At 44.0% G+C, this 27,941-nt stretch overlaps 3 protein-coding genes across 4 annotated transcripts; 2 read left to right on the forward strand and 1 right to left on the reverse strand.

The window, feature by feature from the left end:
- The first annotated feature begins 1,156 nt into the window (after nt 1-1,156).
- On the forward strand, nt 1,157-7,715 carry LOC125348794 (olfactory receptor 7A5-like). 2 transcript variants are annotated; one of them, XM_048342334.1, is made up of 2 exons: nt 1,157-2,066; nt 7,696-7,715. In XM_048342334.1, the coding sequence occupies exons 1-2, from the start codon at nt 1,157-1,159 to the stop codon at nt 7,713-7,715; spliced, it is 930 nt and encodes a 309-aa protein (XP_048198291.1). The 2 variants fall into 2 exon arrangements, with proteins under 2 accessions (XP_048198291.1, XP_048198290.1); XM_048342333.1 differs by lacking the exon at nt 7,696-7,715 and having other exon boundaries at nt 1,157-2,074.
- A 7,826-nt stretch (nt 7,716-15,541) lies between these two features.
- Nucleotides 15,542-16,510, forward strand: LOC125347681 (olfactory receptor 7A17-like). The gene has a single exon (XM_048340661.1). It carries the CDS (start codon nt 15,542-15,544, stop codon nt 16,508-16,510), a length of 969 nt encoding a protein of 322 aa, XP_048196618.1.
- Nucleotides 16,511-22,341: 5,831 nt separating this feature from the next.
- On the reverse strand, nt 22,342-23,271 carry LOC125348795 (olfactory receptor 19-like). The gene has a single exon (XM_048342335.1). The coding sequence runs from the start codon at nt 23,269-23,271 to the stop codon at nt 22,342-22,344; it is 930 nt and encodes a 309-aa protein (XP_048198292.1).
- Between the last annotated feature and the right edge of the window lie 4,670 nt (nt 23,272-27,941).

Here is a 27,941-nt window from a genome sequence, read left to right on the forward strand (position 1 = left end):
TAGGGGACAGTAAGGATGATGTTGGCTGTGACACTGGGCAGGGCGAGTGAAGGACCATGATGCCAGCAAACACCACCCCATGCACAGGACAAAGTCCTCATGCCTGGTTCTGACCCAGCATGCTTGCAGCTCCTTAACTGACGACATGTGAGTTTAAATTATTTTCTTTTCAAGCCAGGCACTGGTGACTCATACCTATAATCCTTGCCACTCAGGAAGCTGAGATCTGAGGATTGTGGTTCAAGCCAGCCTGGGTAGGAAAGTCTGTGAGACTTATTTTCAATAAACTACCAAAAAGCCAGAAGTGGAGCTGTGGCTCAAGGGGTAGAGCACTAACCTTGAAAAACTCAGGGACAGTGCCCAAGCCCTGAGTTCAAGTCCCAAGACCAGAACACACACAAAACTAATGGTTTTCAAATTCAAAAGCTTAAAAAAATTAAGTAGGGCTGGGGATATAGCCTAGTGGCAAGAGTGCCTGCCTCGGATACACGAGGCCCTAGGTTCGATTCCCCAGCACCACATATACAGAAAAAACGGCCAGAAGCGGCGCTGTGGCTCAAGTGGCAGAGTGCTAGCCTTGAGCGGGAAGAAGCCAGGGACAGTGCTCAGGCCCTGAGTCCAAGGCCCAGGACTGGCCAAAAAAAAAAAAAAAATTAAGTAATATATGTTAACCTATTTACTTCTGGTGCTCTTGCCTTGAAGGAGATAATTTAACCATTCACATTGCCTTTTCATTTCCAGTGCTGGAGACAGCTTCAAGGTATCTGGGCTAAGCCAGCACTCCAATACTTAGCTATACCGCTACTCTGCCACACATGGATATTATGCATACTTTTCTTGATGTTCATCTGGAATGTATTCTTTGATTGTACACTGTCTTTAATTCCTCTGGTAATTTTTAATTCCTCTGGTAATCTCATTGTTGTTATTAAAGTGTTGTTCAGAGGGGTTACCATTTTATTTGATATTTTGAGCAGTTTGTGAGCTTCAGAAATGGCAGGGATCCATTAAAAGTGGCCACTCACCCACACAAGCTGAAAAAGTTTGACTGTAAAACATAAATGGCAGTATTTGAAAGATGCATCATGCAGGATCTCTCTCTCTCTCTCTCGCTCTCTCTCTCATTTTTATCTCACTTCCTCAGACATATGGCCACATGGAACAAAAGAATTCTACACAACGTTTAGAATTTCTTCTTGTTGGGTTTTCAGAGGACCCTGGATTACAATCCATCATCTTCTGGCTTTTCCTCACCATGTACCTGGTCACTGTAATTGGTAACTTGCTCATCACGCTGGCGATCACCTCTGATCCTCTCCTCCATGTCCCCATGTACTTTTTCCTGTCCAATCTCTCCCTTTCTGACGTCTGCCTTACCACCACCACCATTCCCAAGTTGCTAACGAACATACAGACTCGGAGAAGGTTCGTTTCCTATGCTGCCTGCATCACACAGATGCATTTTTTCATCCTTTTTGCGGGACTGGAAAACTTTCTTCTGACCGTGATGGCCTATGACCGCTTTGTGGCCATCTGTCATCCCCTGCACTACACAGTCATCATGAACCCCCGGCTCTGTGTGCTGATGGTGCTGGCGTCCTGGGCAGTGAGTGTCCTGCATTCTTTGTTACAGTGTTTCATGGTGTTGCGGCTGTCTTTCTGTTCAGACTTGGAAATCCCTCATTTTTTCTGTGAACTGAATCAAATAGTCCAACTGGCTTGCTCTGACACCTTTCCTAATGACATGGTGATGTATTTTACATCTGTGTTGCTGGGTGGGGGGCCCCTGGCTGCCATCCTGTATTCTTACTCCAAGATTGTGTCCTCCATCCGGGCCATCTCTTCAGCCCGGGGGAAGTACAAGGCGTTTTCCACCTGTGCGTCTCACTTGTCTGTGGTCTCCTTGTTTTACTGTACAATCCTGGGTGTGTACCTCAGTGCTGCAACCACACACAGCTCACACCCCAGTGGAGCAGCCTCAGTGATGTACAGTGTGGTTACCCCCATGCTGAACCCCTTCATCTACAGCCTGAGGAACCGAGACATTCAGAGGGCACTGAGAAGATGCCTCTAAAGGAATGCACAAAAGCAGGGTTTTCAAGAAGGTGCCATTCTGCACAAGGGCCTGAATCTTGGAGTTAGAATGTGTGTTTCTTTCATCATATGGCAAAAGTGAAACTTACTCTTATTTATTGCCTAGGGTTCACATTTCTTTGTCTTCAAGTATGTATATTTTAAATAATTTTTCTGTGCATGTAGACATGCACGTTCATGCACATGGGTACTGGGGTTTGAAATCAGGGCCTAGACTGTTCATTACATGTGGTGTGTGTGTGTGTGTGTGTGTGTGTGTGTGTGTGTGTGTGTGTGTATCTTGGCCTTTGAACTCAGGAAATGGAAGCTGTCCCCTAAGCTTTTTGCTCAAGGCTAGTCGGTATCACTTGAGATAAGATCCGCAACTGCCTTAAAAAAAAAAAGGTGGTTAATTGGAGACATGAGCCTCACAGATTTTCCTGCCCAGGCTGACTTCAAACCTTGATTTTCAGATGGCCATCTCCTGAGGTGCTGTTGTGCCAAGTTTCAAGACCACCCCCAAGAAGACCACCGAGATTCAGACACTCCGAAATGCAAAAGCAAGGCAAGGCTTTATTTAACGAGCTGCCAACTCGGGCCTCGTCCTACCCACCGACACAGCGGAGGTTAGGAGGGAGCCCCGAGCTGTGATTACACAGGGCTTATAAAGGCAAAGAACAAGGTTACAACAATCAGCTGTGCAAGCGAGATTAGAACACAGGTACAAATCTGATTGGCTCAGGGTTCGATTCTAAAATGGGGTTCACGTGGTGGGGCCTGACTTCAAAGTCTGGCACCTCATTTCCCCCTTTTTCTTTTTGGTACCTTGGGAGCCAATCACGGCTCCATTCTGTCCATTTCAATGGCTTGCATGTCTAGGGGATGATATAGAGGTAAGGCATGGGCCAGTAGGGCCCAAAGTAGTATCCAAAAATAACTCTGGTCCCTCAGTTTTAAAGGGGGGCTGATGGGTGAAGATCATTCTGTAACTTCTTCAGGCTGACTCAGGGGCATTGACCTTACCTAGCCAGGAACCTATAACCTTACCAAGGGACTGCAGGATTACTGCAAACTGAAAATTAACTTTCAGCTATACAGACTTACCATTAGCTGTATAGTGTTTAGTATCCAGATGTAAGCAACAAAATAATACATAAACTTCTCAGCTGTGCTCTAAGGGTCGGGTGGCTATACCGTATTCCTGAGCAAGCCCAAAACTACCTAAAATAAGGGGGTCACCTCACTTTGGAGTGAGCTGCCAAAATAACATCAACACTAGCCAGGGTAGTAAAGAAAGAAGGCAAAAAGAAAGTTATAACAATGTTCAGTTTAACTTTCTTTTCTTGAGGCGAAGGCGAAGCAGCTGAGTCGGGTGCTTGGAGACCTCCCATGTTCCACCACGGTAGTCGTCGTCCAGGGCAAAGGGGTCAGCTGGCCTGGCATGGAAGCAATGAACCCAAGTGGCGATGCCATCTAGGGTCCCTTCCACCGTGGTTCTAAGGATCTGGGATTATGCCTTCGGATGAACACCCAGTCCCCTAGTCTGAATAAATAGGGGGTAGGGACAGAAGCAGAATCATATAATGCCTTAAGTAGGGGTCACATATTCTTGTGCACGAGCTGCAATCGAGTTTACACAAAAATTCAGCATCATCCAAATCAGCAAGCAATTCAATCTGAAGGCTTAAAGCCAAGCTGATAGGGAGAATTTCTTCCTCTAAGCAGAGCAAAAGGAAGGAGTGACACCCAGTCTGCGTCAGTCTCTAAGGCTAATTTAGTTAAGGTCTCTTTTAGAGTCCGATTCATTCTCTCTATCTGTCCTGAACTCTGGGGTCTATAAGCACAATGCGATTTCCAATCTGTCCTCAGTGCAGCAGCTATTCCCTGACTTACTTTTGAGACAAAGGCCGGTTCGTTGTCCGACCCAATGGTGCATGGGAAGCCATACCTGGGTAGGATTTTTTCCAGGATCTTCTTAGCCACTACATTCGCGGTCTCATGCTTTGTTGGATAGGCTTCAACCCATCCTGAAAAGGTGTCTACAAAAACTAGCAAGTATTTGTATCCAAATTTTCATTAAATGAGGTGCCAGACTTTGAAGTCAGGCCCCACCACGTGAACCCCATTTTAGAATCGAACCCTGAGCCAATCAGATTTGTACCTGTGTTCTAATCTCGCTTGCACAGCTGATTGTTGTAACCTTGTTCTTTGCCTTTATAAGCCCTGTGTAATCACAGCTCGGGCTCCCTCCTAACCTCTGCTGTGTCGGTGGGTAGGACGAGGCCCGAGTTGGCAGCTCGTTAAATAAAGCCTTGCCTTGCTTTTGCATTTCGGAGTGTCTGAATCTCGGTGGTCTTCTTGGGGGTGGTCTTGAAACTTGGCACAACATTTGGGGGCTCGTCCGGGATAGCCCCAGAGACCCCGAGATCCCAGACTCCAAAGGTAAGAAAACAGCGCTGTTCATTTGTCTTGTCCTGTAATTTGTCTGTTTGTCTGTTTTGCTTTTGCTTATACTTGTAGGGCGCGAGTCAGTTTGGTTTTTGGCCGGAACTGACCAGGAGGGCCTCCTAAACGAGACTCAACCCGCCCACCTTGTACTCGGGTCCACTCCTTCTGCACCCTTGCAGGAGCTTGTGGGCCAACTCGGGTCCACTCCTTGCAGGAGGTTGTGGGCCAACTCGGGTCCATTCCTTCTGCACCCTTGTAGGAGGTTGTGGGCCAGCTTGGGAGATCTCCAACTCGTAGCTTTTCTTAGGCCTGTGTGTTTTCCTCCTTTTGTATTAATTGTTTGTTTATTGTAGCCTTTTGGACTGAACATCTGATCAGAGCTATGGGTAACGTTCTATCTTGAGGACCTCCATCTAGCCCCCTAGACTTGATCCTAGCTCACTGGAGGGAGGTTAAGGAGATAGCTCAGAACCAAGGTTGTGGCCCTTAAGAAGGAAAAGTGGATCACCCTGTGCAAGTCAGAATGACCCACCTTTGAGGGAGCTAATTGAGGGAGCTTTGACATAGGTAAGATCAGGACTTTGCAACACCTAATCTACACCCCTCGTTCGGGCCATCCAGACAAGAGAGAAACCAAGAAGGAAGAGAAGAAATTATACCCACCTGTCCTCCAGGGAGGAAGCATGGAGGGAATGTTTCCCGCTCCATACTCCCCACCCCAGTTAACTCTACAAGAGGAGGACTCTGAGGAAAATGTTTCAGCTGTGCCCTCCACTCCAGAGGGTCCTGCCCAGTACAGCCCAGGACACGGACGCATCAGCCCCAAGTCCCAAGTCCTGACCCGCAGCCGCCGACGGGGTGGATGTAGGGCCAGCCCAAGCCACCCACAGGTGGCAGGGAGTGACCTCACCATGCTGCGCTGTCATCTCTGTGTTGTTTGTAAGTCTAACAGTCTCTTTTGTGTCAAACCTGCATAGCTCATTGGAAAGATGTACAGGCGATGGTTCACAATCAGAGTGTGAGTGTCCACAGAAAGAACTCTGGGGGGACCCCCACCCAGCCTTCTTAAGCAGAAAATTATTTGGTATGCTAAAAATGTTTAATTAAAAAAATCAGAGCTAAGTATCAGAAATTTGGATTTAAAAGGATATATATTAAACTAATGGCACAGAAGTAAACTCTCATTAACTCTATGTATGTAGGAAGAAATGGCAAAATGGGCCAATGTTTCTCACTAATATATTGGAAAGATGAATGGATAAGTATTTCTAATTGTAATTCTTGCATTAAGGAAAAATTGTCATTTGAGTTCAAAGGTCTTCATGCCATGCAGTAACTGGGACTGGAAAAAAAAAAGAGGCTCTTTTGAAACAAGCAGTCTGTAGGCAAAGGGCGGCACCTGGTTTCAGAATGTCTGTGAGCTTCAGTTTTTCCAATGCAGATAAAAGCTAAAGTGTTGGGTTAGTAAAAAGGCTTTGGAAATCAAGAATACATTTCTAGATAAGAAATTTGGAAGTAAAATTGTCCTAAATAATTATCGCAAAGTGAGAAAAGGAGAATTATGGCTACCAAAATGTTTAATTGCCATTCCAGCTTCTTTGTAGGTTTTTTGTAAGTTTCCAGCAGGCCCGCAGAGAAGCACAGGTGATTCCTACAAGTTTGTCAAGATCTAATACTGACCCTTAATAAGTTCCAGGTAAGAGAGCATGCTTAAAAACTACTTCTGTGTGGACCACCTTGTTGCTTATAATTGGAGTAAAGTGGCCCCTTATAAGACTCATTGATCTGAATCTGAGGTTCGAAGCCAGCCCGGGCAAAGAAAGGTCCCTGTGAGAGACTTGTCTCTAATCAGCCAGCAGAGTGCTGGGAACGGAGTGGTGTGGAGCTCAAAAGTGGTACGGTGCTAGTCTTGAGCTGGAGAGCTGAGGGACAGCACTCAGGCCCTGAGTCCAAGTCGAAAGTCACTCCTCCTGGGACAAAAGTGATGGAGCATCCAGAGGCAGTAAGCCACTGCTTGGATGGCAGAGATGGTGTCAGATCCTAGAGTCACTACTGTTGGCCTTTCAAAAGTTAAAGCCGAGAAGTCCTAGAATAGTTCATGAGCATGCCTTTCCAGTGCCCATGTCTGTCTACTGGGCAGGAATTTGCCAGTCATATGTGATAGTGGTTGGTAAGGGTAAGTTTGTTAAATGAGAGGATAGATTAAAATCTCACCCCCCGCATTTACTCAAAGCCCTGACTGGCAGTAAGAATTTTAAGTTGATACATCTGTTTAGGAAAGAAAGCTTGGAGACCTGAGATTGTGTTGTCCTTATTGAGATCTGTTAAAGGCCTGTCAGCTTGCCAATGCCCCCAATCAACAGATTAACCACGGTGGAGGGGACCCTGGACGGCATCGCCACTTGGGTTCATTGCTTCCACGCCAGGCCAGCTGACCCCTTTGCCCTGGATGACAACTACCGTGATGGAACATGGGAGGTCTCCAAGCACCCAGCTGGGCCGCTTTGCCTTCGCCTCAAGAAAAGAAAGTTAGACTGAGACTAAGGTTATAGGTTCCTGGCTAGGTAAGGTCTACGCCCCTGAGTCAGCCTGAAGACAGAAGATGATCTTCACCCATCAGCCCCCCTTTAAAATCAAGGGACCAGAGTTGTTTTTGGGAAGATGAGGCAGGATAAACTAGAGGCATGCAAAACAGAGGTACAGAGACTATTATTGAAGAAATGGTGACAGGCCCTTTGGTTACTACATTGGGCCCTACTGGCCCATGCCTTACCTCTATATCATCCCCTAGACATGCAAGCCATTGAAATGGACAGAATGGAGCCATGATTGGCTCCCAAGGTACCAAAAAGAAAAAGGGGGAAATGAGGTGCCAGACTTTGAAGTCAGGCCCCACCACGTGAACCCCATTTTAGAATCGAACCCTGAGCCAATCAGATTTGTACCTGTGTTCTAATCTCGCTTGCACAGCTGATTGTTGTAACCTTGTTCTTTGCCTTTATAAGCCCTGTGTAATCACAGCTCGGGGCTCCCTCCTAACCTCCGCTGTGTCGGTGGGTAGGACGAGGCCCGAGTTGGCAGCTCGTTAAATAAAGCCTTGCCTTGCTTTTGCATTTCGGAGTGTCTGAATCTCAGTGGTCTTCTTGGGGGTGGTCTTGAAACTTGGCACAACAGTGCTGGGATTACAAGTGTGAGCCACCAGTACCTGACCAATTATTTCTTCATTTAAATACCCACCCCCCATAGCCAATGGTGTTTACCATTCAACCTTTTCCTAATTTCCTGAAGTTGTTCCAAATTTTGTGGTCAGAGACACATTTGAATTTCCCATTTACCTTTTATAATGATTAGTTTGACTACTAGACTATAAACTGCCCTGGCGACTGAGGCCATTTCTGCAACTTGATGGTTGAGGACAGTCTGTCTCTTCTTTCCCCTGTCATTGGAACCTGCTGATCACACTGTACCACATCTGTTTCTGAGAAGCAGAATTTTTCCTACAGGAGACTTTATCAGAGGGTCATGGGGCTTTTTTTCTCCTCATTATGAATGGGTTTCTTATTCATCTCAGGGTCCACGGGGTGTTCTAAAAAAATTCTTGATCCAACCTGTGTTCCCAGTGTATTGTATGCTGAAAATGAATTTGACCAGAAGGGATGACAAAACATAACCTGAGCACCACACATGTGCTTTGATGAGGAGTGAGAGTTTCACTCATGCATTGAGTCACTATGGGAGACTCAACTTATGTGCAATGATCATGGTTCAAGGCCTGTCCTGGGAAGTAAGTTCATGAGACCCCCACCCTCCATCTCAACAGAAAATTCTGAGCATAGTAGCAAGTGCATATTATTATAGTTACAGTAGGAAACATAAATGGGAGGATTGTGACTGAAGCTGGCCTAGGCATAAAGTGAGATGCTGACTCAGAAACGACCAAAGCAAAAAGGACTATAGCCATGGCTCAATTGGTAGGCGTTTACCTAGCAAGCATAAAGTCCCGAGCTCAGGTGCTAGTGCTTCCAAAATGAGTTAGCAAGTCACTATCTCAAAGAAGTAGTTTGGCCTACAGCCAAGCTCCATGGGAGGCAGAGATGGGAAAGCCATGTTTTGAGGCCAACTCAGGCAACAAGTTAGCAAGACACTATATCAACAAAATGGCATGGCAGTTTACACTTGCATTCCAGGGGTGGGAGGAATGTGGTCCAAGGCCAGCCCCAGGCCAAAGCACAAGGCCTTATCTGAAAAATAACTAAAGGAAAAGGGTCCCGAGTGGTAGCTGCAGTGGTAGAGCACTTGTTTAGCAAAGCACAAGCACCTGGTTTCAAATCCCAAGGCCTATAAAAATATCAGCCAGGAGTTAAACACATATTCAAGCTGTAGTACATACTTACAAGGGGTTATTTATTATACAGAAAGGAGAAGGAATGAACAATGAAGTCCCCCAAATACCTGAAGGAACCTTAAAAGATAACAGTTTCTATTACTGGCTACTGACTGATTTAGACCATAGGATACTGTGGCAGGGGCGTGACTCAGCAGAGAGGGCGTGGCTCTGAGGCAGGGGCGTGGCTCAGCCGAGGGCATGGCTCTGAGGCAGGGCGTGGCTCAGCAAAGAGGGCGTGGCTCAGCAGAGAAGGCGTGGCTCTGAGGCAGGGGCGTGGCTCAGCAGAGGGCATGGGTCTGTGGCAGGGGCATGGCTCTGGTCCCACTGCCCTGCCCTGCCAAAACAAAAACAACTTAGGAGGTTCTGGAAAAGACAAAGTGTTGAAAACCATTAGTTTCAGATGAATGGATCCAAAAAATGTGGTACCTATATGCAGTGGAATTCTACACGGCCAATAGAAATGATAAAATAATGGCATTTGCAGGGAAATGGACAGGTCTAGAACAACCCTTGTTAAGCGAGACAAGTCAAGAACAGAGAGACAAATGGCACATGGTCTCCCTGATATGCGGGTGTTAGAATTAAATAACAAAGAGTCATGACAAACCAAACAGGACCCAAGATATCAATACACAGCAAGACCAAAAAAGGACAGTCTTGGGAGAAAGGCACCAAAAAGTAAGACCCAAGCTCTACTTCATATGCATCTAAAACAATATACAGACTGAAAAGAACTCCAAAGATAAGGAAACAAAGGACTTCTTAGTCTTACAGTGTTTAGCGGACCCTATATTCTTTATCTCACATGCGGTGTATACACGTGCACATCTGAGGGAAGCTGGGAGGAGGGCACAGAATGAGTGGAAAGGGGGTGAAAAATGCAGTAGATGGGGATTAATATCTGCAATGGACATGGATGAAAGTGAACTAAGCAACTCAAGGGCGGGGGTGGGGTGGGGGAGGAGAAGAAATGAGAGAAAAAGAAGGAACAGATGATACTAAGAAAAAGGAAAGAAATGTACTTACCACCTGACCTAGAAGGAACTGTTTTATTGTTAATATTTATAGAGTTCATCAGCATTGTAGACTAGAATGACGATGTCCATTATTGGAAAGGTAAAAACAATGATGAAAGCAGAGGGGGGGTTGGGGGGAGGGAAGGTGGGAGAAAAATAAGGAAGGGGGGTAACAAGTATGACAAGAAATGTTCTCACCACCTTAACAATGTAACTGTGACCTCTCTGTACATCATCTTGACCAAAAAACAAACAAACAAAAAAAAAAAAACCCAGTAGTTTCCACAAAGTTCGTGGAGGCAGGAAGAAGTGAACTGGTGGTGTTCTAAAGATGTTTAGGCTATTGAAAATATTCTGTATGATATGGTAATTTAGGGTTGATAGGGGTCAAATGACAATATGTACATCTTTTTTTGTTTAAAGACAAAGAATGTGCCACCCAAAGTGAATTCTAATGTAAACTATGCAATAATAATTATTATTATTATAAATTGTAACAGATACTACTCAAAAGAAGCCATGGTGATGAGAGGAATAAGCAAGGAGAGTGATGGGAGATTGTGAGGATGGAGGGAGACCTTGGTCCAGACATGGCTGCATTTATTATACCGGACTATTTGCATGTGAAGGAATCCTGTTAATTTGAATTCATTCCTCTTTTTTTCTTCCTTTCTAGAAGTTGATTGATTCTGTCTTTTCAATATGATGGCTATTTTATAAACCTTTACTGAACTCATCATAGATCCTCCTCCTTCATATTCTATGCTCTCCATGATTTCCCAGATAATAATACAAATTCCAATAGCAAAGATTCCACCTGCTTTATTTCTGTCTGTCATTTCTGAAAGACATTCAATTACATGTATGTCACATAGGACAGTATTGATTTGCAATTAAAAAAAAAGATGACAGGGAATAAAACTGGGCTAATATAGTGTCTTTAGCATCCATTAGAAAATGGATGGGCAAAGAAAATGCAGTTGTACACATTGGGATATCATACAATGTCGGGCTAGATTTACCTCCCCTGGTGCGGGGATGCTAAGCTTACTCCCTTATCAGTGCTCCCCTTTTCACCCTCTCCCCTGGGTGCCCGACCCTTGGGCGACCAAGGTGGAGCGAAGGGACACGGGCAAGCCTAAAGTGCACCCACCAAGGAAGCCAGGCGCAGATGGATCTCGGAGACGCTTCGGAGAGCAATCCGGTTTATTCGGGAGGGGCTCACAGTAATATAGTAGTGATGACAAGGATTGAGCATGAGCTGCCTATAGGCTGGCGAGCTTGTCCGTCCAAGAGCAGCTCCCAAGGACCTCCTTCATGGGCTAATGTCACTTCCCATAGTACCGCCCTCTGGGCAAAGCCTGAGAAAAGGGAGCACATGTGCTCGCTGGCACAAGGTGGGGGATGGTCTCGAAGCTATCCCTTCTGGTTCCGGACCCAGAAGGAGATAGGTGTGGCTCACTTCCACACTGCCCCAGGGCTGGGGGAAGGGCGATGTCTTTGGAGTGCTCTCATCACCCTTCCCCACTTAAGGCCAAGATGAATCCCCAACAATACAGCCTTCAACAAAAAGAAAATGCTCAAGAAAGATTCATATTTTTGGAATATTCTGAATTTTTGATCTTCAATAACTGATATTGTTAAATAAAAAATGATCTGCATGGCTATCTATGTGAAAGAAAATAAAATCAGTCTCCAAAAGCACATCATAGTTTAAAAATCAAGGGATTAAAAATCATCCAGGTGAAAGTAAATAATACAATGACACCAACCTATAGGAAATGGTATGAGTTATTAAAGGCAAACCAAATGAGAGAGGAAGTGCTCAGAAATAGTTTTGTTTATTTAACTGTATGGAACTTTTGAAAGTTATGAGAAAAAATATATCTCTCTGAATGTTCATAGAAAAATAACCACCAGTAAACATCTTTTGAAAGTCTGATTTCTGTGATCAACTTGGCATACCAAAAAAAAAAAAATCAGCAAATCAAGACGTCTTATAGATTTGTCTTGAGAGTAAGGAGACATTTCTGGAAATCCAGTAACAGGGATTTGCTTTTCTTCTAACCTGGTCACAGGGGGGAAGAGAAATCAGCAAGATATTTTTTTTTCTTCCCAGACCAATGCCCAACAGGGAAATGAGTTGCTCAGGGCCAGAATAATAAGAGAAAAGACACCTAATGAGTAATTAGAAGGAAGTGTACATTATCGTTGACTGGTGTTTCTCAGAGTGTGCAACCCTTGGCTAAAGCAAGCATGGTGATTGCTTTGGGGACGGGGTGTCCTAATTATGGCCAGAAAAATCATTGCTTCCCTTCTTCCCACTGCTTCGTCTAAGGAAAGAGTCTCCAGCCTTGTCAGCCACCCGAGGTAGAATTCAAACGCCACTGTAGATCTCCAGCCTGTAGTTCTCAGAGATCCAACTGGGGAAGCCTGAATGGTCCTAATGGAAACAGGTCACAGAGAATTGAACCTCAGAACATTTGCTTGACAGCCAGTCCAACTGAAGAAGTGATGAAAGGTTGGCAAGTGATTTATTTTTTGCTGGATTGATTCCATTTGTAATTGATTGATTGGCTAAAATGTTAAGTGGCAGCCAGGTGCTAATGGCTCACACCTGTAATCCCAGCTACTCAGTAGTTTGAGACCTGATCATAGTTCAGAAGACAACCTGGACAAAGTATTTCTATCATCTTTTTTTTTTTTATCTCCAGTAGGTCAGTGGGTGAAGCTCCTCAGAAAAGGGAAGAAGGTGAGTTTTCTAAATTGATTTACTTTATTGTTATTAGAGAGGTGATGTACAGAGGGATTACAATGACACGAGTCGGGTAGTGAGTACATTTCCTTTCACACAGTTTCTTCTGTTTCCTCATTCTCTCCCAGTCCCTTCCTCCTGTTTCCACCCACAACTTGTATAGAGTTCACTGTCATCCAGTGAGCTCCACTGCTGAACTTTTTATCCTTTTCTGTACCCTCCCCACAACACTTCTGAAGATGTACACTTAAATACACCATACATAAGATAAAGAAGTCAGAATCCTCAAAAACTAAACATGAGAGAGAGAGAGAGAAAAAAAAAGAAAGAAGAGGGCTGGGAATCTGGCCTAGTGGTAAAGTGCTCGCCTCGTATACATGAAGCCCTGGGTTCGATTCCTCAGCACCACATATATAGAAAAAAGCCAGAAGTGGCACTGTGACTCAAGAGGTAGAGTGCTAGCCTTGAGCACAAAGAAGCCAGAGACAGTGCTCAGGCCCTGAGTTCATGCCCCAGGACTGGCAACAAAAACAAAACAAAGAAAAAAAGAAGGAAAGAAAGTAAGAAAGGAGGAAGGAAGGAAAGAAGGAAGGAAGGAAGGAGAGGTTTCTTGTTTCTATATTTTGTTTTCTTTCTTTTTTTTTTTTTTTGGCCAGTCCTGGGGCTTGGACTCAGGGCCTGAGCACTGTCCCTGGCTTCTTTTTGCTCAAGGCTAGCACTCTGCCACTTGAGCCACAGCGCCACTTCTGGCCGTTTTCTGTATATGTGGTGCTGGGGAATTGAACCCAGGGCCTCATGTATATGAGGCAGGCACTCTTGCCACTAGGCCATATCCACAGCCCCTTGTTTCTATATTTTGGAGTTCATTTCAGTATGTATATTATTTTATATAAATATGAAGAAACACTTAGGCATTGCAACTTTGTGTTTCTTTTCTAAGAGTATCCTACTCTGGTCTCACTGAGTGTGAGTATGTGAGTTTTGAACCTCTGGTTTCTGGTGAAGTGGCAAGTCCCATTCAAGTTTGGGGTATAAGTGAGTTTGAGCAGGGCAAGGTGAATGTTAGGATGGAGGGCTGGCTGGGGAGACGACATGGAACTGAAATAAATGGGTAGAACGGAAGTCTGAGTGAATAAAGCATCTGCCATTGAGATGTGAAACAGTATCTCCTCTCCAGTAAGAGAATAAATCTATACTAAGTCTTTTCCATGCATTGATTAGGTTACACATGCTGATAGATCAATCATCCTAGGAAAGTGTCTGCTACTGGGTTGGATTAACAAAGAGGTATGGGGGGGGGGTTGTCAGATGTAGGACTTGAACTCAGGGCCTGGGTGCTCTTTTGCTCAAGGCTAGTACTCTACCACTTTAAGCCACAGCGCCAGTTCTGCTTTTTGAGTGGTTCATTGGAGATAAGTCTTATGGGGACATTTCTGCCCTGTCTTCAAACTGTGATCCTCAGATCTCAACTTCCTGAGTAGCTAGGATTACAGGCGTGAGCCACTGATTCCCAGCAAGAGATATGGTTTAAATGCTCAGTTTTGGTGATTCCATAAACCATGCTTTACTTTTTTTTTTTTGCCAGTCCTGGGCCTTGGACTCAGGGCCTGAGCACTGTCCCTGTTCTTTTTGCTCAAGGCTAGCACTCTGCCACTTCAGCCATAGCACCACTTCTGGCTTTTTCTATATATGTGGTGCTGGGGAATCGAACCCAGGGCTTCATGTATACAAGGCAAGCACTCTTGCCGTTAGGCCACATCCCCAGCCCCTAAACCATGCTTTAATATTATTATTTATGGAAGTCTTCTGCTGTTTCTTCTTTTAAGATCCTCTACTTTGATTGTGTCAGTTTCTTTTTCTTCTGGCATTTGGGTTTAGGAACTTTGCTCACTCTTTGACACAAAGTATGTCTGGAAGATGCCCCAACACCACACATGCAGGAATCTCTCCTTTCCTTTCCAGAACATATCCATTTGCAGCGTTAGTACTCATTTGAGTAGATAAGACCAGAATTTGAAAACCTCCAGAACAAAAATATCTCTGTCTTTATCCCCATCTTTCCAGGAATCCCTGAATCAGTTAACATTTTCATCTTTCATGCTTGCTAATGTGCTCTGTGTACACAGCACTTTTAAATTAAATATTTTTTAAACTTTTTAACATGAATTTACTTGTATTAGAGTTCCCATTCGTGCATGCTTTCAAACAACTTTGAATATAAACCTGATAATCATAGAGGCGTATCATTAATGATGTTTACATTGTTAATTCTAAATTATATATATATATATTTATACATCCAGGATAAACATGAGTCTGTGATCACAGAGCACTGAGACCACACATCCATGGGTGCTTTAACCATCTGGAACTTGGGTATGCAGTCTGTATTTTAGGGGAAATGTTACCTAATGGTGACAGCTTGTTTTGTAGACATTTTTGTTTTCTCTTAACTAGAGTGGTTGGGGTGAGAGAAGCTTTGGGAAGTTTCCTTGATTATGAAACAATATGAAAATTAAAAATTAAAGTGTCTGAGTGTGTGTGTATGAGTGTGTGTGTGTATGTGTGTGTGTGTGAATCCTGGGGCTTGAAATCAGGGCCTGAGTGCTGATCCTGAGAAACAGTTGTGTGCTCAAGGCTGGTGCTCCATTACTGTAGCCACAGCTCCACTTCCGGCTTCTTGGTGGTGAATTGAAGATTAAGAGAATCTCACCCTCCTGGCTTTGAACCACAATGCTTAGCTCTTCACCCTCTGAGAAGCTAGGATTACAGGTTGAGCCATCATTGTCTGGCTCACACGTGCATTTTAAACTTAGTGAGGGTGAGGGTAGCTCTCTCTTTCCTGGCAGTTACTTCTACCATATGGAACCAGAAAACAGTACACAGATTTCTGAATTCCTTCTTCTGGGATTGTCAGAGGACCCAGCGCTGCAACCCCTTATATATGGGCTCTTCCTGTCCATGTATCTGATCACTGTGCTCGGGAATCTGCTCATCGTGCTGGCCACCATCTCCGACCCCCATCTGCACACGCCCATGTACTTCTTCCTGGCCAACCTGTCCTTCGTGGACGTATGCTTCACTTCTTCCAGCATCCCCAAGATGCTGCTCAACATCCAGACCCAGAGCAAAGCCATCAGCTACGCGGGCTGCATCGCCCAGATGTTCTTCTTGCTGCTTTTTGCAGGGTTAGATGACTTCCTGCTGGCCGTGATGGCTTACGACCGCTTTGTGGCCATCTGTCACCCCCTGCACTACACGGTCATCATGAGCCCCCGGCTATGCGTGCTGATGGTGCTGGGCTCTGGCATCATCAGTACTTTGCACTCTTTGTTGCAGAGCTTGATGGTGTTACGGCTCTCTTTCTGCACAAACCTGGCCATTCCCCACTTTTTCTGTGAACTTAACCACGTGGTCCACCGTGCCTGTTCTGACACTCTCCTTAATGATGTGGTGATCTATTTGGCAGCAGTGCTGTTGGCCATGGGTCCCCTGGCCGGCATCCTGTATTCTTATTCCAAGATCGTGTCCTCCGTCCGGGCCATGTCCTCAGCTCGGGGCAAGTACAAGGCCTTTTCCACCTGCGTGTCTCACCTCTCCGTGGTCTCCTTGTTTTATTGCACGTGCATAGGGGTGTACCTCAGCTCTGCGGCCACACACAACTCACACTCAACGGCCACGGCCTCGGTGATGTACATGGTGGTCACGCCCATGCTGAACCCCTTCATCTACAGCCTGAGGAATAAAGACCTCAAGAGCACCCTGAGAAGGCTACTGGGGAAGGAGCTGCTCAGAGTGCCAGTTGGGTTTAGATTCAAACTGTGCACATGATGGCAGGCAGGGCTGAAATGGTTGGAGCCAATGGCTTTGATTCTTTAGGTCAAGGAAATAGTATTGGCTACTACCTCTGTGTGTGTCTAGTGAGGTCTGCTTGTTTCACATTCTCTTCTTGATGTTATTTAAATAAGTCACAATTCCATGAAACAATTCACTTACTGCTCCATAATATGGCATTTTCCCCTGTCTTCTTAGTTTGTATTAATTGTTTAAAATAATGTGTGTGTTCAAAATTATGTACATGCGCATGCACGTGCACACACACATGCCACACCAGTCCTGAGGCTGGAAATCAGGGCCCAGGTGATGTCCTTGCACTTTCTTTGCTCAAGGCTAGTACTCTGCCACTTGAGCCACAGCGCAGCTGAACTCCCTCCCTTTTTGCTGGTTAATTGGAGATAGAGTCTCACTGTCTTTCCTGCCTGTCTGGACTGGCTTTGAACCTTGATCCTCAGGTCTCAGTCTCCTGAGTAGCTAGGATGACAGGCATAAGCCACCAGTGCCCAACTTGTTCCTGGTCATTCCGAAATGTACCCTTCAATCTCCAAATGTTTGTTCATGTTCTGAAGTTTCTTTTGTCAATCTACAATCTTTTTTTTTTTGCCAGTCCAGGGGCTTGAACTCAAGGCCTGAGTACTGTCCCTGGCTTCTTTTTGCTCAAGGCTAGCACTCTGCCACTTGAGCCACAGCGCCACCTGTGGCCGTTTTCTGTGTATGTGGTGCTGGGGAATTGAACCCAGGGTTTCATGTATAAGAGGCAAGCAATCTTGCCACTAGGCCATATTCCCAGTCCACTACAATCTTTTTCTTTATGAGTGAATGAGAACAAGCAATTGTATCGATTGCTTTGTATTTGCCAAGATTTGCTTGGAGGCCTAGAACTTCACCTGTTTGGGAGAAAACTCCACTAACTTCTAGAAGAACATATACTGTGCAGCTTGTGGGTAGAATATTCTGTAGCTATCAGTTGCTTTTATTTGATGTGCAGTGCAATTATACTCTAGAAGTTTGTGTGTTGAATTTTTGTCTGTTTAGGTTCTTTGGTGAAGATTGGTATTGAAATATTTCATGATTATTTGCACCTGGAGCGATTTATCCATTTGTGTCTCTTTTTTTGAAGTTGAATGCACCAAATTTTGAGATATCTACATATATATTTGCAATAATCATAGCTGTTGATGGGTTGCTTCTTTTATTGGAAAGTTGTTACTTCATCTCTTCCATGAAATAGGGTCCGAATTTTACATTTTTAGATATAAGCATAGCTATTCCTTCTTTCTTCCATCTTTAAGTTTCTGCATAGAAGGAAGAACATGAGAGGCTTGTCTTTCTATGTTAGACTTCTCTTAACATTTTCCTCCAGTTTTGTCCATTTTCCTTCAAATGACACACTTTCATTCTTCTTTTTTTTTTTTTTTTTTTTTTTGGCCAGTCCTGGGCCTTGGACTCAGGGCCTGAGCATTGTCCCTGGCTTCTTCCCACTCAAGGCTAGCACTCTGCCACTTGAGCCACAGCGCTGCTTCTGGCCGTTTTCTGTATATGTGGTGCTGGGGAATCGAACCTAGGGCCTCGTGTATCCGAGGCAGGCACTCTTGCCACTAGGCTATATCCCCAGCCCCTCAAATGACACACTTTCATTCTTTATGGCTGAATAAATATTCCTTTGTGTTAGATATTTTATCTATCTTTGAATGATGGGCATGTAGAATCATTCCACATGGGATTCTTGTGACTATGGATGCACTAAAAGCTAATTTTCAGGTATATTTTTGATGTTTATTTCATTACCTTCAGATACATTCTTAGTGGCAATATGACTGGATCATGTGGTAGGTCTAATCTTTAAATTTTCAGAAATACTGCTTTTCATATTGATTTTCCTAGTGGACAGGCATATACACAAGGAGACAACATAAATGTTCCTGTAACTCTACATCTCAGCCAGTATGTGTCATTTAAAAATATATTTTTTGTGGCCATCCAGACAAATGTGATATCAAAGCTCAATATTGGTTTGATTTTTTTATTCCCCTAAAAGGGCATACTGAGCAGTCTTCTTATATGAACTGATTGTCTTTTGTGAAGTTTCTACTCATTTCATTTGTTCATAATTAGATTAGTTATTTTTTGTTGTTTAGGGGTGCACTTTTTGTTTTTTAAAAAAGATCTTCCTGTGTTCTGAATACTAACTCTGTGTCCATTGAATAGTTTGAAAAGATTTTTCTTCCATTCTTCTGTGTTCTGACCCTTCCCTGTACAGATTCCTTTTCTGTGTAGTACTTTTTAAACTTGTTGGAAGTCCTAGTTTTTGCTTTTGTTCATATTCCGTAATGATCCACAGGGCCTGCATTGCAGAGTTCTTTTCTTGAGAAAGTCAGGGTCCTGGTATCAAACTAACATGCACCATGGCCAGCTCCTACCCCTGGGGTCCTATGTTGGGGTGTTGAATGTTCTAAGATCTCCTGACTAGACCCAGACTTGCTCGTCAAGTTGCAGCATTGACTCTGGGAGTCCATTGATACCTTCATCAATATCATTCCCTGCCCGACCCATCAGCTACACCCGACATTGGTGGGAGAAAGGGAATGAGAGAGAAAGACAGAACAGATGATACCAAACAAAAGGAGAGGAATGTACACATCACCCAATCTGGAAGAAATAGTTTTATTGTTGAAATTCACAGAGTTCGTTGGCTTTGTAGAGTAGAATGATGATTTTCATCATGATTCAAATGGGTACTGTGAAATATATGTAGTTACTTAAACTCAATAAAAAAACCAAACAAACACTCCCTGCCCAAGGACTCTAGGAAAAGAAAAGAATATGAGAACACCCCAGCCTCTGATGATTTCTGAAAGCCAGAGTTGCACATGTTTCAGGAAACCATAATCCCTGACAATTGCTGTCCTGTTCTGACTGTGATTTGAGTGTCACCAGAAGCCCATATGTTTATACCTACATGCTTAGGGTTACACTATTGGTAAGTAATGGAGCTTTTTGTGAAGTGAAACCTGGTAGATAGTCTTATTTTTTCCTTACTGGTCCTGGGGCTTGAACTCCAGGGCTGAGGCACTGTCCCTATGCTTTCTTTGCTGAAGGCTGGCACTCTGCCACTTGAGCCACAGCTCCACTTCTGGCTGTTTGGTGGTCCATTGGTGCTAGAGAGTCTCACAGGCCTTCCTAGCTTTCCGGGCTTCAAACCATGATCCTCAGACCTCAGCCTCCTTAGTAGCTAGGATTACAGGCCCAAGCCACAGTGCACGGCACTGGTAGATAGTCTTTATATCATCTCTTGAAGAGGATTGTGGGAAATAGGGGAATGAGATGAGAATGGCTGAGAACAGACTTAAGAGAATCCCACAGACCCATCACAGTTAAACTCTGTAGAATGAGAACAGGCTATCTGATGCTGCTGCAAATTCTGCATTTCTCAGTGTGGCATAGTGAGCTATAATTCTCCAGATCTCAGCTCTCTAAGCATCTAGGATTACTGACATGAGTCACAGCACTGGGTTTGATGCTTATATTTGCTATTTGTTCAGATGTTCAAGTCATGTTTCATTGTTATGTGGTGTTCACATTTATTTCAGACCAACAGGATTTAAAAGATAACCATTGTTGAGTTTCCACTCCAGGTAAAGGGGAGAGATTAGAAGGGCAGTTACATTTATAGAGAAATACATTTTTTTTTTTTTTTGCTAGTCCTGGGGATTGAACTCAGGGCCTGCGCACTGTCTATAGCTTCTTTTTGCTCAAGGCTAGCACTCTACCACTTGAGCCACAGCGCCACTTCTGGCTTTTTCTGTTTATGTGGTGCTGAAGAATCGAAGCCAGGGCTTCATGCATGCTAGGCAAACACTGCCACTAAGCCACATGTTGGGGTCAGCTGCACCTTTAAGGGGCCACAGCTGACCTCGGCCTGTCCCTCCCCTTCCTGTCTTTAACAGGAAGAGAAGTCCCTGTCCCTGGGGCTAGCACGTGTGCTATGGCGGAGGGGTGCCTCAGGGGCCCATCCATAGGGGGCTGAACCTCTGCCAACAAAGGAAGTCTCCTGACATCATTTGAGGGACAGCTCCTTGGGACCAATCAGGGGCCCCTCTCTTGTGCCCGCCTTTGGGGTATATCTGGGGGGGCTCCTCATTTGAATAAACAGAAGCCTTAGAGGTTTTCTCCAGGGGCCCACGCATCTGTGTCATTCTTGGTGGTTTTGGGGCACCCTGCGACCACACGCCACCGAGGCTACCCGTGGCCATCGCTCCCGCGTGAGCGATAATGGACCACCCAGGAAGGGGCAGACAAGCCCCTTCCCCCCCCCCAAGCAAGGGGAAGTAGAGAGAGAGACAAGGCTGCCTGTAGCCATCGCTCCCACGTGAGAAGGATAGAGGACCACCCAGGAAGGGGCGGACAAGCCCCCTCACTCCACCAAGCAAGGGGAAGTCGAGAGAGAGAGAGCCCACACCACATTTCCAGCACCAATAGAGGAATACTTTGAGCCTTTAAAACACAGGTCCTCATTCTTGAAGGCGTTAATATGCAAGATACAATAATATTTGTGACTTTTGACATTACAAGGGAGATAGTAGCCAACCACCTGTGGCTCATGCCTCTAATCCCAGCTGTTCTGGAGGTTGAGATCTGAGGAAAGTCCATAAGATTCTTATGTCCAATTAATTACCAAAAACCTGAAATGGAGCTGTGGCTCAAGTGGTGGTCTGAACAAAAGTTTAGGGACAGACTTCAAACCCAAAGCTTGAGTTCAAGCCCTAGGACTACCACCAAAATGAAACTTCAATGTATGATGGTAAGTTTTACATATGCAAAATTCTCATTGACTTTAAGAGCATATAAAGTCAATGGAGTCATGCAAATGCACTTTCTGTGTAGGCTCTACAGTTAATATCGGTTTGATATCAATAGCTCCTGCCTACTTTATGCCAAAGGATGTAGTAAGCATTATAAAGGAGGTGTTTAAAAAGGAAATAGTGTATTTGTGAGTGTAGCAAAATCCCTTGGCCAACTGAAAATCTACCAGCATAGTGCATTCTGTAATAACGAAATACAATTTTACTAAAAGTATAGGAAGAGGTTATGAATGGGAAAGTGAAAATTGTGGTCTTTCAGTTTTTCTTTAATATGACTATCCATCTGTACAGTTGCCCAGTGCAATTAATTACACAGCACTGGTATAACTCATCACTATATGAAACAAACAGAAATGTGGAATGACTTTCATTATGACATAAAGCAAGCAAGAAAAGGATAAGAAAACAGAGTAATGAAGTGGTATAAATTAAACCAGTTGGATGGAATCCAGCCTCCAGAAAAAGTGAAGTGAGTGGGTGGGCTCTGTGCTGTATAGTAAGACCCTTTTTGGAAGAATAAGGGAGGGAGGGAAGGACGGAGGGAGGGAGGTTGAAAGGAAGAGAAGGAGAGACACGGAGAAAGAAAGAAAGAAAGAAAGAAAGAAAGAAAGAAAGAAAGAAAGAAAGAAAGAAAGAAAGAAAGAAAGAAAGAAAGAAAGAAAGAGAAAGGAAGGGATAAAGAAAGAGGGAGGGAGGGAGAAGGAAAGGGAGAGAAGGAGAGACAGGGTGAGAGAGAGGAAGAAGAAAGAGAGAGAAAGGGAGGAAGAAAGAAAGAAAGAGGGAGGGAAGACATAAAGAAAGAAGGAAGGAAGGAAGGGAAGAAGACTGAGGGAGGGAAGGAGGAAGGGAAAGAGAGAGAGAAGGAGGGGAGGAAGAAAGGGGGAGAGGAGGGGAGGCAAATTTCAATGTCCGATTCGGTGCTGTTAAACCCCATAAACATAGATACTATGTGAAAAACTGCTCTCATGCATTTCCTTTAAAGAGTTTCCTCAGAGCCCCCATTAGATCCTTGTTCCTCAGGCTGTAGATGAAGGGGTTCAGCATGGGGGTGACCACACTGTACATCACCGAGGCAGTTGCACTTGAGTGTGAGTTCTGCGTGGTGGAGGAACTGAAGTATACCCCTAAGCATGTGCAATAAAATAGGGAGACAACGGAGAGATGAGATGCACAGGTGGAAAAAGCTTTATACTTCCCCTGGGCTGACGAGATTTTCCGGATGGAGGACACGATCTTCCAGTAAGAGTAGAGGATGCCAGCCAGGGGTCCACAGAACAGCAACCCTGCTGCAAAGAACATCACCAGGTCATTAGGCAGGGTGTCTGAACAGGCCAGTTGGACCACTTGATTAAGCTCACAGAAAAAGTGTGGGATTTCCATGGCTGTACAGAAGGAAAGCCTCCATGCCATCAAGCTTTGTAACAAGGAATTCAGGGCACTCGTGATCCAGGACCCCAAAAGCAGCAATCCACAGAGCCGGGGACTCATGATGACCGTGTAGTGCAGGGGGTGACAGATGGCCACGAAGCGGTCATAGGCCATCACTGTCAAGAGGAAGTTATCTAAAACTCCAAAGAGTATGAAAAAGTATATCTGCATGATGCAGCCTTCATAGCTGATGGCCCGGCTGTGGGTCTGGATGTTGAGCAGCATCTTGGGGACGGTGGTGGAGGTGAAGCAGACGTCCACTAAGGACAGGTTGGCAAGGAAGAAGTACATGGGTGTGTGCAGATGGGGGTCAGAGATGGTGGCCAGGATGATGAGCAGATTCCCGAGCACAGTGATCAGGTACATGGCCAGGAAGAGGCCAAAGAGAAGGGGCTGCCATCGGGGGTCCTGGGAGACTCCCAGAAGAAGAAACTCTGAAATGTGCGTGTAATTCTTCAACTCCATGTTGTTTCTGTAACCGAGAGAGAGAGAGACAGACAGACAGAGATAGAGGCAGAAAGACACAGAGAGACAGAGACAGGGACAGATGGAACCAGAGGCAGAAGAAACAAAACAAAGTTAGCAAAAACCTCACCCAAAGTAAAAGCTTCCATAGTTCCACATTAAGAGGCAGATTCCTGTTTTGTGAATGCCCCCACTCCCTCTGAGAAGACCTTTCTGCTCTTCTTCCTGTATCAACCCTCAGTCTTTCCTCAGCAGGTCCTACATCCAAAGGCATGAATTACATATGTCTGCAGAATACAGGCGCCGTCCACAACGTGATGTATCGGAACTCACACTCAAATGCTCCTGACTCCTAATGAGCCAGAATTAATGTGCACCAGCCGAAAATAGGTATGGACCAAAACATAATTATAGAACATGCCGGATTGTAGCAGAATAATAGGGTGGGAGGAAGGAGATATGGAGGATAAAATGCATAGGGAATGTGATTGTAGGGTGTGTGTTCAGACAAAAACAACATGAAGGTGACTAGGGACCCCACTGAGGGACTCACAAAGTCCTCAGTGGCAGTGTGAGCCTGGCAGGAGGAGCAGCTGTGCAAAGGCCCTGAGGAAAGTGCTTCTTTTAGATATTCAGACTCGATCACATGACAAGGCCATTGACCGAGGTGCAGAGTGAGGAGAGCTAGCCTCACAGAGTAATGGAGGAGAGGGCATCTTTTCAACTGGGTCATCAAGACAAAAGCAATCTCCTTGACCAGATATTGTTCCTTTTTTGTGTGTTAGTTCCCAAGATTGGGAGAGACGAGAGACAACAACGGAAGGGGTGTCATGGATCAAGATGGATTTGTATACGGATATGTTGAATTAAAACATAAGTAGTTTAGCTTTAAGTAGTTGTACAACTACTTAACTGTACAACTACTTAACTTTTGCCCCCTTTATTGTCAAAGTACAGAGGGGTTACAGTTTTATATGTTAGGCAGTGAGTACATTTCTTGTTCAATTTGTTACCTCCTCCCTCATTTTCCCCCACTTCCCCCTTCCCCTCCCCCTCTCCCCCCGCCCATCAGTTGTACAGTTGGTTTACACCAAATGGTTTTATAAGTATTGCTTTTGGAATGGTTTGTCTTTTTATCCATTGTCTCTCGATTTTGGTATTCCCTTTCCCTTCCCTAGTTCTCATACACGTATATATAGTATCCAGGGTACTCAGATGAGATATAGTGATAGTGGGGGTAAAACCACAGGAAGGGAATATGAGAGAAAAAAAGGGTACAGTTTCACATGGCATGTTGAAAGTAATTACAACAGTGATATAACACTCATTTCCATAACATGGAGTTCATTTCACTTAGCATCATCTATGTGTTCATAAGAGCATAGCTATTGGGCTCTTGTGATCCTCTGCTCTGACTAGCCTAAACATGTACTAATTATTCCCTATGAGGGAAACCATAGAGTCCATGTTTCTTTGGGTCCGTCTCACTTCACTTAATATAATTTTTTTCAAATCCTTCCATTTCCTTTTGAATGGGGCAGTACCATTCTTTCTGATAGAGGCATAGAATTCCATTGTGTATATATGTACCACATTTTCCTGATCCACTAATCTACTGATGGGCATCTGGGTTGGTTCCATATTTTAGCAATGACAAATTGTGCTGTGATGAACATTGTTGTGCTGGTGGCTTTAGTGTGATCTTGCTTATAATCTTTTGGGTAGATGCCCAAAAGTGGGACTGCTGGGTCATAGGGGAGCTCTATGTTTAGCCTTCTGAGGAAGGCTACCATACCACTTTCCAGAGTGGTTGAACAAGTTTACATTCCCAACAACAATGTAGTAGGGTTGCCTTTTGGCCACATCCCATCCAGCATTTGTTATCATTAGTTTTCCAGATAATGGACATTCTTACTGGGGTGAGGTGGAATTGGCACAAGAACAGGCCTGAGGACCAATGGAACAGAACTGAAGACCCAGAAATGAACCTGCAGAACTATGGGTACTTAATCTTTGATAAAGGAGCTAAAAAATTAGGATGGAAGAAAGCCTCTTTAACCAATGGTGCTGGCAAAACTAGTTCAACACCTGTAACACATTAAAACTAGATCCTTATATATCACCCTGCACCAAAATCAATTCCAAATGGATCAAAGACCTCTAAGTAAAATCACATACCCTTAAAACACTACAAGAAGGAGTAGGAGAAACACTTGGGCTCCTTGGCACAGGATGAAACTTCCTTAATAAAGTCCCAGAAATGCAACAAATCAAAGAAAGGTTGGACAAATGGGACTGCATCAAACTTCAGAGCTTCTTCAGGGCAAAGGACATAGCTTACAAGATAAACAGAAAGCCCACAGATTGAGAGAAGATCTTTACCGGCCATACAATGGACAAAGGCTTCATATCTAAAATATACACAGAACTCAAAAAATTAAATTCCTCCAAAACAAATTTTCAAAGAACCAACAGCCCTCTCAACAAGTGGGCTAAAGACCTAAAAAGAGACTTCTCTGAAGAGGAAATGAGAATGGCCAAGAGATGCCTGAAGAAGTGTTCTACATCCCTGGCCATAAAAGAAATGCAAATTAAAGCTTAACTTTTTTAATTCAAAAAAGTGAGTCCAGATCTCAGATGCAAATGTACTGGAACAGTAAAATATGGCTAGAGTTTACTAAACAAGGGGAATCTAGTTAAGTTTGGAAAAACGATCTTGGTTTTGGTTCACCTTTGCAATTTTACTCATGAACTACTAGTTCTTACTCAGGTGACATTAAAATATGTAAAAAAAAATGTGACTTGAAACATATCCTAAGCTCAGAAAGGTAAAAATAGTGTGTGGTGTTTTTTTTTTTTTATAGGCCAAAACTATACCCATCATTACCATCACCATCACCACCACCACTGCCATCATTATACATGGATGTTTTATGGGGACTGCTGAAGGGAAGGACCAAAGAGGAGATAAAAAGGGGTGGATATGGGGCTGGGGATATGGCCTAGTGGCAAGAGAGCTTGCCTTGTATACATGAGGCCCTGGGTTCGATTCCCCAGCACCACATAGTACTAGCCTTGAGCAAAAAGGAAGCCAGGGACAGTGCTGAGTCCAAGTGCTGAGGGACAGCCTGAGTCCAAGGCCCAGGACTGGCCAAAAAAAATACAACAAACAAAAAACAAAAAAAAAGGGGTGGATATGGCAGGAGGTAATTATTATCAAAGTATATTACCACTCCTTTATCTGGAAATAGCATTAAAGAGCCACTGCAAACTATGGGAAGAATGGTGGAGAAGGGACATGTTTAAGAAAGCATAGTGTAGGCAAGGTTTGATCACAGCTTATGATATACATGCATGTAAATATCACAATGAAACTCTTTTGGACAATTCATTTATGCCACTTAAAATTTCACCCGTCTGGGCATCGGTGGTTCACACCTGTAATCCTAACTACCCAAGAAGTTGAGACCTGAGGATTGAGGTTCTGCCAGGGCAGAAAAGCCCCTAAGACTCGCATCTTCAATTAAGCACCAAAAAAAGCCAGAAGTTGACCTGTGGCTCAAATAGCAGACTGCAGCATTGAGCAAGAAAAAGCTAAGGGACAGTGCCCAGGCCCTAAGTTCAAATCCCAGGACCAGCAGAAAAGCAAAGTTAACAAAAGTGATGTACCTCCTGCTTAGTTGTTTCTTTTGCCTTACATTCTGAATTGTATATTGTGTGTCACCATTTGGGATATATGGAGCCTGAGTCTCCTTTCTCTGTCACTTTTACCTTCAAAAGCCAATGTACACATGTATGCACGCACACCTGCGAGGGTCTAATGTGTTCATTTCAATGTCTTATTCACTCTCATTCACCCTGTTAAAATGTGGATGTTACAAAACCTGTCTATATCAAATAATCTTTCTCTGAAGAGATAAGGTTTCCCTCATTGTAATAATTAGAATATGCTTATAAATCTACACATAAACCCAATGGATAGTAAAACACCAAAAAATTTACACTGGAACATGATTGTTTTTGATTTCTGTGACCCTTGTCTTGTGTGTAAGTTTATCTGATTTGGTGAGGGGAAGGGGAGGCACAGAAATGGTGGGGCAAAGGTTGAACTAGGTCCACAGTGAGACTCACTGCACTCCATGTTGGAAATGAACTAAACAACCTTGGGGAAGGCAGCTTGGGAGATTAAAAAACTGGGAGAAAATGAGGGAGAGGTGACACTGTGCAAAAAAAAAATGTACTCAGCACCTGATTCATGTCATTGTAATCACTCTTTACATCACCTTTGCAATAAAATTTTTTTTTAAAAAAGAGAAAATGTCAGCCACAATTCTAATATTTACATATCTCACACACATTTAAACTTGGTGTTCCATTTTTGATGTGACCATTTTCTACCTGGTTTTGAAAGCACCTAAAACATCAGCACAACACAGAGAGAGAAAGAGAAAATTAAATGTCCGTAGGGATTAAAAAGTTCTCATAAACTCAATTAGTCCTTGAGAGACTGGAAGGAAAATGACTCCCGATTCTGGCAGCATTCCAAGTCCACAGCTAATCCTTTGAGAACAAAGAAAAATGATGAACTGTCAGGAACAAATTCCCCAAGATACATAAGTAATAACATCTTGCAGGTGCTAACATGCTGATTAGACTTCATATGGAGAAAA

Source organism: Perognathus longimembris, chromosome 3 (genome assembly GCF_023159225.1).
Source record: "Perognathus longimembris pacificus isolate PPM17 chromosome 3, ASM2315922v1, whole genome shotgun sequence".
Taxonomy (NCBI): Eukaryota; Metazoa; Chordata; class Mammalia; order Rodentia; family Heteromyidae; genus Perognathus; species Perognathus longimembris.